Source organism: Sinohyriopsis cumingii, chromosome 2 (assembly GCF_028554795.1).
Source record: "Sinohyriopsis cumingii isolate HCF-2022 chromosome 2, ASM2855479v2, whole genome shotgun sequence".
NCBI classification, from domain to species: Eukaryota; Metazoa; Mollusca; class Bivalvia; order Unionida; family Unionidae; genus Sinohyriopsis; species Sinohyriopsis cumingii.
This window is the reverse complement of record NC_142962.1, coordinates 151,728,988-151,742,146: the sequence shown is the minus strand read 5'-3', so window position 1 is coordinate 151,742,146 and position 13,159 is coordinate 151,728,988. Positions and strand designations below refer to the sequence as shown.

At 36.6% G+C, this 13,159-nt stretch overlaps 1 protein-coding gene across 2 annotated transcripts in view; it reads left to right on the top strand.

The window, feature by feature from the left end:
• LOC149806092 (uncharacterized) overlaps nt 1-13,159 on the top strand; it is a 123,250-nt gene that overhangs the window by 9,131 nt on the left and 100,960 nt on the right. For both annotated transcript variants that reach the window (XM_089950969.1, XM_089950968.1), the window contains exon 4: nt 12,086-12,157. In XM_089950969.1, coding sequence (XP_089807095.1) covers nt 12,086-12,157 — 72 coding nt within the window. The remainder of the gene's footprint in view (nt 1-12,085; nt 12,158-13,159) is intronic.

Below are 13,159 nucleotides of genomic sequence, written 5' to 3'. Positions count from 1 at the left end.
TGAGTTTGTACATGTATGTATTGCATGTGATTGACTGACTGTGGAAGTCAGGACTCTAATCAGTTTTCATTAAAATTTTAATGTGGGCTTATATCATCAGGATCATCAGCAGTTTTAAAACAATGGAATCAATGCATATCATCAAGATGATCTTATTGGCCTTGACCTTGTTACCACTCTTGAAGCCATATTTTGGACCTCTTGGGTTTATTTTCATCGAGACAATTGATGACTTAAATTGTCAGCAAGAGATTGTGCTTATTAATTATGCCATTATATTTAAAAAGATTGTAATTAGAATATAATAAAATAGGTAAAATAAATATGGTGTAAAGTTTGATAGTTTACACAGGACGTGTTATTGCAATACTACTTAATTCTGCCTTGTGAAATGGTTAACTGTTAAGTTATGTAAACTAGTTGAGTAATGTAAGGTCCACTTGGGATTCTTGTTCAACTCACCTGGCTCCTATCCATCATCCAATATGGCTACCATTACTAAAAATAGAAAAACCCTTAAACAACTTCTCAAAAACTGCTGAACAGAATTTGAAAACATTTGACAGAAAACATCCTGGCATGAAACTCTTTCCAATAGTATAGATGATGCTGAAATATAGTGACTGTTACAAAATTATGAGCACCTTTAAATTATTTTTAAAATCTTGTACTAAAAACCACTCAAAAGAATTTGAACAAATTCAACAAAAAGCATCCAGCTTTATCTAAAATAAACACTAAAATAAGCTTGACCAAATGTGACAGTGCACGCTGTAGCATAGAGAAACCTTGAAACAATTATTCTCTTCATAGCATTGAAAGAAATTTCTACAGAAAGCAACCTGCTGAGCCATAAATCTTGGAAATGTAGTGGCATACCTCTTTATACTGGAAATTCCAATTCTCTGATATTTTGACTACTGGCTGATCCACAGTGTTCAGGTACAGTACCTCATTCAGGTTCTGTCCCTTTGCTCTTCAACAGGAATTTGGTTGGGTCTTTTACCAAGCTATGAGAAGTCAGAACTCATTTATCTCAGAACTTTGTCCTCATGAACCAGAGCTTAGCCCAGGTCCCATGGTACTGGACAGAACAAATCATGACACTTCTATAGACACCATGTGTAAAGATGTTGACTGGTTTATTCCCTACTTGAAACCTTGAATGCTTCTGCAGATCTAGTTCCTTTAGAATGTCTCCATATGCAACATCTATGTTTTGTGCTTTTTGCAATATGGAAACCACACAGAGAATCTCTGTCAGCTATGATTCCACTAGGATGAGATTTTCATTATTACATGTACTTTCATTTGGGACAGATTACTGACTGGGGTCACCATGCATGCACCTGACCCCAACTCCCAGCTGTTCATAAACACTTCAGGTTCTGGTTGTGGTGCTCATTTACCACCAGACGATTCAATTCTCAAAGGTCATTTGACTCTGTTTGAATTGCCCCTCTACATCAACAAACCTGGCTTTGCAAGGGTCCATCAACAGAATAAGGGGTTGATGTGTGATGGTCTCTTCCAGCAATATATCCGTCATAGTATATATCTGATGTCAATGATGCATACATGCTCCTACAGCAGCAGGAGAGGTGATCTGACAAATGGCAGAAGGAGGGGGGTGGGGTGAAAAAAATGACATAAAAAAAAATACATGGAACCATTAGAATGACCAATGCATGATAATATAAACTATATGTGACACATCATGATGTTTTTTTATGCGCTATAAAATGTGAATATCTTTTTTAACCAAAAATTAACAATTAATCATAATTAAGCAGGAAGGGGTCAACCAACTGGGAGCGTCCAGACATGGGTGAAAAAAAAACGACACAAACAAAATATACATGGAACTATTGGAATGACCAACAAACAGTAACATATTCTATATGACACATCGTGATGCTTTTTTATGTGCTATAAGATGTGAATATTTGTATTTGATATGAGCAGTATGGAAGTGGGTAATTGACCTAAGGGGTGCCAGATGAGTCTTCACTAACTTGTTCAACAGATTTTTTACTAATTTGATCAGTTTTATTGTTTTTAATATAACAGTCAATGCAATCTTGTTGATTTTTAATGTTTACATCATCTGAAGCATTTGTTATCTCAAAGTATCTTTTTGATGCACAATATTCTGTCCCACCATAAGCTACACACAATTGCGTTTTTCCTTTAAATGCAAATCCACAAAACAGACAAGGTTTTGGGCTGGTGCTTCCACGTCGAACAATAATCACTGCGACATTTTTTTCACAAGGTGTATCATCAGCCATTTGCAACGTTATGTTTGGCTGATCATTATACTATTAGCAAAAGTCTAATTAGATGAAAGCCTAATTAGAGAAATACTATTATGTATATTAAAAAAAAGTAATCATATAGCAGGGGACAAAGCTAGATTACTGCAACAAAAGTATCAAGATCTCACCGGAAACAAAATCATATTACCAAAATAAAAAACATTTAAATCTCATCAAAAATTACATCAGATCACTAGAAGCGACACAAGATGAGTTTACAAGGTTATCTGTGATTGTACATCACCAAATCAGATTTTGACAGATTACCAGGTGACAGAAAACAAATACCATTTGAGTTACAACTGTATGATTTTATCAAACAAGCAAAGAATTAATTTATCAGTGATGGTGCATCTCATATGTTTTCAACATTTAAGAATGATGGCGATGGTATTTCCGTTGATTCCACCCTGAAAGACAAATGAGCATCTGCTATTGTTAATAATCTTGTTGATGACAGCAAGTATGTAATTATTCAGAATAAAATTTATTGCTGAACATGTTAGTGAAGATGGTCCGACTTGGATTATTTGTGATAAACTCAACCCTGTTAAGGAATCATGGCAACATAACAATGTCATCATAGTAGATTAATTCTAAAGCAGGTATTTTCACCGGAATTGACAAATCATGCTACAGTAATGCATATCCAGTTTCCGCAGTTGTTTATGCACTTTATCATTTGAATGAACCAGACATAGCTGCTCTTGCTCTGATGAAAACAGTTTAAATTGCATGACTCAATCTGTCAGAGAACATTTTGCACATTTGAGGCAAGGAAATGGGCTCACAAATCAAGAATAATTAAAAAATTAACTGGGAAAACTCTCTTATTAACAGAGCTAAAATAAATGACATGGTTATTTTAGAAAAAAAACATTAAAGATTCCAAAAATTGTAAAAACAATAATCATTGAGATTTTGTACAATTCTGGTAAATATTGTAGTAAGGGTGCTTCGATAATTTTATATGATCATAATTCACATGCATGGACCACCTCAGTGACAAAATTTCCAAGGGAGAGAATAATACAATTTTATGACGGCGATATCTACAAAGAAATCTACAAAATAAGTAAGCATGACCCTGTATTGGTCTGGCTATTTTATGAAGATGACTCTGAGTCGGATGAATCAATATTTGATCAGTTTCTTCTGCTGGCTGGGGTTCTTTTTTAGAAGGAATTACTCCAACAAAAGATGAAACAAATTTTGGTAAAATATAACATAGACAGTGATGATTTGCTTGTTAACTGTTTTACAGCATCGTCCATTGTAGCTCGTATAGCCCAACAATGAATTTCTCAATGATGTATCACAATCTTGTGTTGAGTTTGGCCATGGCAGTCTTTGGAACACAAAATATAATTCCTCTGACATGATTTCTGTTGACAATATCACTGCTTCTCTGGTGGCTTTTCTTGGATTTGGCAAGTGTCATTGTTATTTTGAATGATTTGGGCACCCAACACACGAAATGACACGAGCTGCAATAAATGGACCACTACCAAATATTGATCTTACTTGATTTGCTGATATTGAATCATTTGAGTTTTGAGCAAGTGATACCAATTTGGTTTGGTAGACACTTTAATAAACCAGATACCATTGTCAGTTTCAACGAATGTTGCGTAAAAAATCAGCCTGGTTGGGCTCCAATATTGCTATTATGATACATGCTCGATGCCAAGATTCTCACATCATTGACTGTAACCTCTGTGATAATTTCATACAAATCACAAAAATCTATACGGTTACCACAAGAGGACAAAGACATCTGCAGAAAATTTATCGGTAAGTTTATTCAGTTTTCATCATCTGATAATGCACGTCATTGCACAAGATTAATTATGGATCCAGCCGAATTTGATTTTGTTGTCAGGGACACAGCAGCAAGAGGTGTGTTGGTGTCATGGATAAATGCAATCATGCAAGATGGAGAAAACGTGGGTACAGTAGTTATCTGCTACAATGGCAATTCTCCTCAGTTTACTCATTTGAGATCATCTATGTTGACATACTCATCAATAAACCCATTACCAATGATCAGTAGATTTCCCAATGATGCTCTTAAAGTCACAGAGGATTCTTTTTATATTAGTCATTGTAGCATGGACCTCCTTGACCCATTTATCGATAATGTCAGTGTTGTTGGTTGGGGTTCATGATGAATAAAACACGAACAAATACATAAATTTTCTGAATCCGCCGATGTTAAAACACCTGATATTTATTATTGCAATGATAATTTATCGCAGATTTCATCATCACCATAGTAAATGATCCAGTCACAAGATATAGCACGGTCTATCTGAGTGGTCCAGGTGGCTCTGGTAAAACAACACATGCAATAGAATTATTTAAAATCTCTGACATGATTGTGTTGATGCCAACTTACCGGCTTGCCAGAGAGACGAGACAATGTGGTGTCAGCGAATGCACATATCATAGTTTCTTTAGATGGCAAGGTGATGTATGGACCCCCGAATGAATGGGTGAGAGATATATCCTGAGAATAATTATCTGGGATGAGATTTATACAGTATCTAAAGAAACATTACAGATATTTCTTGATTGGTTAACAACTATGTTGGGCACTATGAAGAAGTTTTGTATGACAATTGATCACAGGATGAACAACTATGACAACTGAAATCATTAATCAGATTACAACCTGACAAAATTCAATGTGAAATACTGCGTACCGCAATTTCAGAGACTCCAATGTCAGATTTCTGGAACTTATGGCGCCCCAATGATCTAATAGTTGTATCTAGGAAAAACGTCTGTGATTCACTTCAGCATAAATTATTTGATCTTCACAAGGGAAAATTTCCAACTCAGCAAGACCCGCTATGTTATCGACCAACAGATACACACCAACAAAATATATTCGTTGATATTCCTGGAATGGACACTAAACAAAAACTCGTTCTTAATGATATCATCGAGATTCCAAGTGGAGGCTGTACAACAAGCAGTGTCAGCATCAGAGACGCAAGTCATTTCATGACCAAACCCATCATGCTGGATTCTGAGATATAAAATAACAATTCCTTCATTTCAGGGATTAATAATATCAGATACCAATATCTAGATTGTCAATGATCGCATCGAATGGTCAAATTTAGTTTATCTGGCTGTGATTAGAGTAATAAAATATTTCAGTTACACAGGGTTGTCTACATTTTGGAGCTGTCAACAGCATCACAAACAATGATGGCATCACCATGAATTATCAATACAGCAAAGATAAATTAGCTGGTTATGTGCGAGTTGACAAAAAAGATTAGGCCAGTTTGATCTGGATGTGGAATTTGTCATGGTGCTGAAACAACGATAAAATAATCACTGCACCTGCTGTAACACAATAATATGGCAACATTTTCCTAATGATGTAAAGCAATTTACTGTGGACAGAATCGATAGTAGTCTCAGCCACACATGTGAAATGTCTCTCTGAAGTGTCTTGAATGTAACAGACATAGAGGAGCCTCATTCTTCAGCGCGTGACTCTTGTTAACATTGTTTATTAGCGCGTGTGGGGAGTCCGCAAGCGTCTGCCACATTGTATCCAATCTGGTGGTAACTGGGTGTTTTCAGGAATTACAAGTAATTGTTCATGCACAAATCTACATTGAGGAGCAGTTGAATCTAATCCATACATTGGTGGCTGCGTAGTAGATCTTACCACGCTGGAATTTTTATGTGTTGTTACACTCCATACAGGATCAGTTACCCTTGCTGCACCACCCTCATGTCCACCAGATTCATATAAATACCTCACTGTGTCTTTACTATCCAACACTAGTTGTTGTAGTTGATTTGGTGATTTTTTTATCGTATTATGTGTTCTTTTGCAATTGCATTGACAGGTTTCATGTTAATTCTGCTCGTGACTTCGTTGTTTAGTATGGCCACCACTTGAGGTAGTCCTGCAACCAGTTCATGAGATCTGTCCTGAACTTGTATTAATTCTTGGGCATATTGATGTCCAAAGAATTGCTGTGCTCAATGATTGCCTGATTGTGATGTATCGTGGTGTGTCTACGTCTGATCTTAATGTGTTATTGTTGCATCAGCATCGTTACTGCACCAAGAAATTCTTTGCCAGGACTAACCTGTAGCATTTGTGGCCAGCACAATGCATAAATTCATTCAAACGCTGCTGCAACTTCAGTTACTGTTTTAGATGATAACAGTTCATCCTGTTTGTATCTGCTTGCAACATCTACAACAGTCCAAGTGTATTTGTATGTGTGTCATTTATGCATGACGTGTAAAAACAAGATAGCTGCCTGATGAACTTCGTTGGGTGTACTGACATCAAACTATCCATGTTTAATCATTTTGGGATGTGGAAGATAAATTTGCCATTTGGCTTGTTGTGACAACCAATCTGTGAGTACTGCTCGTGTGACACCTGCTGCATCAGCAAAACTTTTAATTGCTGCAGAACCTCTTCAGTATCCGATTGGACTATAATAAATTGACTCCATTATGTAATTGTTGGTGTTTAATTGCCAGCCCCCAACACTATTTTACCTTTCATCGCCTATCTTTTCAACCAATTCGCAAGTGATACTTGTATATTTTTTTCTTTATCGAATTCAGCGTGTGAATTAACCTGACATCATGATATGTCATTGTTGTAAATCTGGATTTTTATATGCAACATCATGATTATGGCACACTTGATCAATCGCATTTAACGGAAATTCCCCTGGTTTTGGGTCAAGTCTAATAGCAAGGCATGTTCCAGGACCACAGTAATAATATTCTGGAAGATGTTTCTCCACAGGATACTTAGCCCATGGTACTCTTTGTATTTTCTAGAGTGCCTTTGCAATATCACCATCCACTTTTGCAACAGGAATACTCACAAACTTATAATTTTGTGTGCTGCATTTTACACATTTACGTGTAAGTGCCAGTGTGCTATTTTTCAATGTGGTTGCTCTGAGAAATTTTGTACCAGTGACTGTCTTGCATGTAACACAATATAAACTCATGAATAAAATAATATTATATCTGTACAATATGACCGTGATTGACTTTTCAGCAATACATGAGCAAGCATCGGTCAAGCATCATCCAGTGTTGCCAAATTCCTTTTGAGCTTATAATTGGTCCATCTGGGTCGGGTAAAACTCAGTTGTTGCTCAACCTGATAATGAGGTCGCTCAAATGAGACAAACTTTATTTAGTAGCTAGATTCCATAGATGACCAATGATGCTATAATGTTCTCAAGGAATTTAATGAATCCGCAGCAGCTGAAGATGATGTTATTGAATTTATCACAGACGTCGATGAATCGCCGTCCATCGAGGATCTTAATGGGGATATCAACAATCTAGTGGTTGACGATGTCTTGCTTGACAAACAAGCAAATCCAACCAGAATATTTTCACGGGGCAGACATAAAAACACAGATGTCATTTACATCACCCAGCAGTGATTTTCGGTGATTTTTAATTGAGTTGATACACATACACTTCAAAATATTCATGCATCATGGTGTCCCAGTGATATGAACGTAGGTATGTTTAAAGATTTATTTGCACATGCTCAGAAAACCACACATGGATTCATCATGATAAGTTTAAATGATCCAACAACATGTTATCGAATTGGTCTTGATAAAATCTTTTATTAAAGAAATGCATTTGTTGTTTATTTATCCAGGTAAACATCAATGAGATTATCTTTATGATGGAACAATTGCAGCAAGATGGTCTTGCAATTCAACTTGATGTTGAAAAAATCAGTGATGATTATGATATGATACAGATGCGATGTGAAGAGGGCAGGTGTACACTCACAGCTGAGTATACATTTATAAAATTACTCTAACACAAAATGGAATTGTCATTGGTGGATTTATTCGAACAGCATGATTCAGCTAAATTTGTTCCATTGGCAAGCGCCATTGACAAAATACGACCACATTTGTCTCAAAAATATGAAACTCGAGAAGCTGTAAGTGCACATGCAAGACAAATAAAGTAACTTGTGTTGGAGTCTATTAATATTCCTGCAGGATGAGAAGAATAACCCAAACAACAACAAAAAAAACCCAAAAGTAAATGCCAAAAATGTTGGGTTTTTGGGGTTTTTTTTTTTTTTATCAATGGTGTAACATTATGGTCTGTCTTGCACATACAAACTAACAGTTAATTCTTCACCACGTGTGAGGGGCCCCGAGTGGCCGAGTGGTCTAAAGCGCTCTTCGTTACGGATCACTGCCATCTCACCTCTGTCTGCGGCGGTTCGAGTCTAAGATTCAGCCAATGTGGGCATGTGAGAAAGCTTGCCAGTAGCTTCTCGTGGGTCGGTGGTTCTTTCCGGGGTTTTCCGGGTTCTTCCTCCACCATTAATACTGGCCGCCATGTATAGCCTATCGTGCTGAAAAATGGCGTTAAACCCCACAACAAATCACCACGTGTGTCCAGTATATTACCATCTTGGTCTGTTAGACGGAAAAGTATTCATGACAGTGATAAATTATGACATTGTAAATAAACAGGATTAACGGGCACCAACACAATCAAATGACCTGGTGGGACATCTGGAGAAAAGCTGTAAAGAACATATCCCTGCTGGGCCAGCCCTTGTAAAGCTTGTCCAGACACTGTATAGGTACCATCGACTATGTCACAGACTATATTTACAGAAGTCGTCTATGTGATATTGACAGTACCAGGCAATACATGATGACTACCACCTGTTGGATCATTATCATGTCAGAGAATATCTGTAGGGCCCTGTAACTTCTCCCATTCCACAATAATTTTTGGAAGATATTCATCAATTGTGCCTTCGAGTTCCTGCTTTATTTTATTGATATCCAACCCAAGTAGTTTGAGTGTAGATATTTGTTCCTTGGTAATCTTGAAATAATCAAGAAATAACTTGCCAATTGCTGTTTCTAGCACAGAATTTTGAAAATATTCTGCATCAAATTTCACCAGTCTCATAGATGATAATATGTTAATGATTTCCTGCTTATGAGTCTTATTTGAATATTCAGTTATATACCACTTGAAAAGCCCTCTCTGATTGCTCTGTGCATTTTTATGTTCCTACATTATTTCATCAATAAACGATTTACTAGAAACCCCCAATTTGTGGTTTCCCTCTAATTCAGATTCCATTGCTTTTACATCTTCATAATGCTATTCTAGGTATTTTGACCTCTTCTAACATAGTCTGCCTCATCTTCCCCTATGTTACTCTCTTCTAGAACTTTCATGATGTTTTTGTCTGTATCTAATCACACTATTACTGTATTGATTAAGTTTTTCTTTATGTCATTCTACCCAAGCAGACCAGTGAAAGTGTCATGTAAGCTCTGGAATTTTCTTTTCTGCACGTTTGCCAAAAAAATAATCAGATCGTTGTGGTCATGGTGGTCTAGTAATGGCCTCCCCAGCACAGTTCCGATTGACGACTTGTAGTTGTAAAAGGTATAATCTGGCATTGATATTTCTGTGGGTGTTGGTTCATGTACCTTGATAGCGATCTTTGATTCTTTCCCTGTTATTGATTTGATTCCATGTGGAAGTTCTTCGTTGATTTGTTCGATTTGATATGATCCTGTTGGGATGGTAATGACCTCCCAGATTGGGCCTTGCCCACCAGCTGCATCAGTTGTGGTTTTATGCAAGAATACCAGTGAATTATTAGCCTCTAATCTACCAAATGATTTTTCTCTGATATTTGGCCACCTATAATAAAGTCGCAATTGTGCCAGTGCAATTTCAATTGACCAACCATTAGAAGCATTTACCAGAGTTGGAAAACCAAAATCAAATTCTGGCTGTGTTGATGTTGCTGATATTATTGTGGTAGTTGGCACTGTTGTGTTAGCTATGATCTGTTCAAGTCGTATGGTTATTCTGCAGTCATTATAATCTATACATTCTAAATGTAACACTGGCAACATTGGCAATGTGTTTGTGTTCTTGTGATACCAGTCATAAATATCCCTGATTGCAGCAAATTCATTGTCTGATATTGCACCATCATTTAACCCAATTAACAATATCTATGATATATTTATACACGCATATGTTGCAGCAAACATTATTTCTGAGTTTTTAATTTTACTGGTTTTAGTAAACACCACAAAGTTAACTTTGGTGGCACCTGGAACTCACAGAATAATATCTGTCAACGGGATATTGCTCATTTTTAACTGTCCTTGCTGATCCTGAAAAAAAACAACCTCATTTTGATCAACATCGGCAAGGCGCAAAAGATCAGCAAGTTCATCTCATCTTGCATATTTGGATAAATCAATGTCACCCTGGGGCTTGCCTTCAGCAGATCTTCTGTAGATATCTGCTGTTATAAACCATTAACCTGTTTAAAGCAACATGCAGTATACTCATGCACAATTTTATGAGATAGTGCTGATGACCTTGACACAGCATTAAGTACAGCAAGCACTTCTGGACTGCATATTGGAGGATCCTTTATTGTCTGTTTTGGTAATATTGAATACCAGATTGGTATGTCACTGACTAAGCCACTATAGGGTAAAAATTCTTTTGGTGGTGCCAATCTACACGATTCAAAATAAACAACCGACGTGGATCAACTGCATATGCAATCCAATGAGTACCAGGGCAGGAACTTCCATCAAGGTTAATGATACCGGTTTCAACATGGCTTGGTTTTTCCAACTGATCATGCATGAAAACACCTCTGAAGTTTTTTATGTTTAGTTGCCAAGCAACATCAAGTAAATCAAAATTAGACATCGGGAGTTTTAGCAAAACGACCCCAGCAGCCTTAGACCTTGATCATACCGCATTCCTGGTAATCTTAGACTGCGTACATATTTTGTTAGGTGTTTATGCCGTGTCTTGTTGCTTTTTTAAGTGCCATACTGATAGCTGTTCCAATGGCACCAAGTGCATCTGCTGCAATTAACACTGGTAATGTCGCTAGAAACAGAAATATACTACCGGTTTTTGTTGTGTCACTGATTGCATTTGCAGAAAGATCAAGTCTCACACCAGTTCTTGATTTCTTGGCATCATTGTAGTGTTTGAGTTGATGTTCAGTCAACGCTAATTTATTTGGCCCTGCAACGCTACTGATTTCAGAGTTATTTTTGCCCCAGAATTCTTCTTCGATATGGATTTAAGTTTTTTAATCTGACCAGGTGTCAGAGTAACATTGACATGATGATATGATATTATGATATCATGAATGATCTAATTACATGTTCAGAAAGCATTTACATATTTTGAAAGCACTTACTTGTTTTATATGGGCGCATCAACAACTCTCATTCATCCACCAACACTGTAAAGCAACATTGTTTAATCTGACAATATAACAGCAATTGCTCTGTAACCACCTGCTGGAGCAGGAGCAACAGTAGCTTGCACATGTATGTCAATGACTGACTGTCTGAATAAATCTAGATGTTCCAACGAGAAAGAATAAATCAGATACAACGTCGAGAAATCCCACTGAGATATCTGCAGGCCAGAGTCGACATTCTGATCACACCCCATAAATCTCATCAAACTATGATACGCCCGTGCAATGTTGTTTTGGTCAAAATTCAGTCCTTTCTCACATGTCAGTAAAACTTACCCCTACCACCGACAGTGTTAAACATTTGTTTCCTAACTTATCTTGTACTGTGTTTATGCCATGAGTGTTTTTGGACCTTGTTGATCAAGGAGAGATATTATAGATGAATCAATATAATACATTTTAAGGAGATAATGTTTTGTCTGTTTTTCAGTTTAGAAAATTGAGGGTGTTAGATTTGTCTTGCAACTTCATCGAAAAGATAAAGAGTTTAGAATTCAACACAGTAAGTATAACTCTACACTATTATAGTTTACTTATATTGATCATGATGTCTGAAAAAGCAATTTTTGTCTGTATTTCTTAGCCAGGAGTTTTGTAGATGAGGATGGAACCTCATCCCATCATTTTATGAAAATATTCAATCCAATGGGAATGAAATTTTCACCTGATGAAATTCTGAAAACTGGGTTACAATATGAAATAGGGGTTCTCTTTGATCATACAGAAGAGTTCTACCTAACTCTTAAATACATGTGGAAATGAGACTGCCCAATTTTCAGAATTTCTTTTGATTAAGTATTGAGACATAGATGGAGACTTTCAATGCTTAAATGCAAAGAAAAACCCAGAGAAAGTGTTCCTTTGTGGATTGATGTCACTAATGACCCTTTGAAAAAAATCCCTATATATTGTTTTTATGAGATCACTCAAAAGAGTTTTTTTTTGAGTGTTTTCTTTAGATCACTGCTAAAGTTGCATATTTCATTCAGTGCATGTATCTCTACATATGTTCCTTGTTTTCCCACAATGTCCTTCATGATTATAATTTTGAAGGACAAGTGATCTTATGGCATAGTACTAAATGTACATCCATCATGTCATCCTTCTTCCATGAACAATTGCTATTGACTACTCAAAATCAATTAAAATGTTTCAACCTAACATGGCAGACAGCTACCTGGCTTTCAATTTCATTTATATAAAATGATGCTTATTTGCTATCAGATATGGCCACTGTTACTAAAATTAGTAACAACTGATAAAAAACAACTTAACTGCATTTGACCACATTTGATAGAAAGCATCCTGGCAAGATCCTGGCAAGAGGGCATTGCCATCAAATATGACAACTGTTACTAACATAAAGAACTTGTACCACTTTCCCAAAACCACTGGACAGAATTTGGCCAACTGCTCTTGAACTTGGCTATCAGGCATTTGGCTATTTGGCATTTCGCCATCAGGCATTTGGCTCTTAGGCAGATGTCACTGGTAAGTAACATAT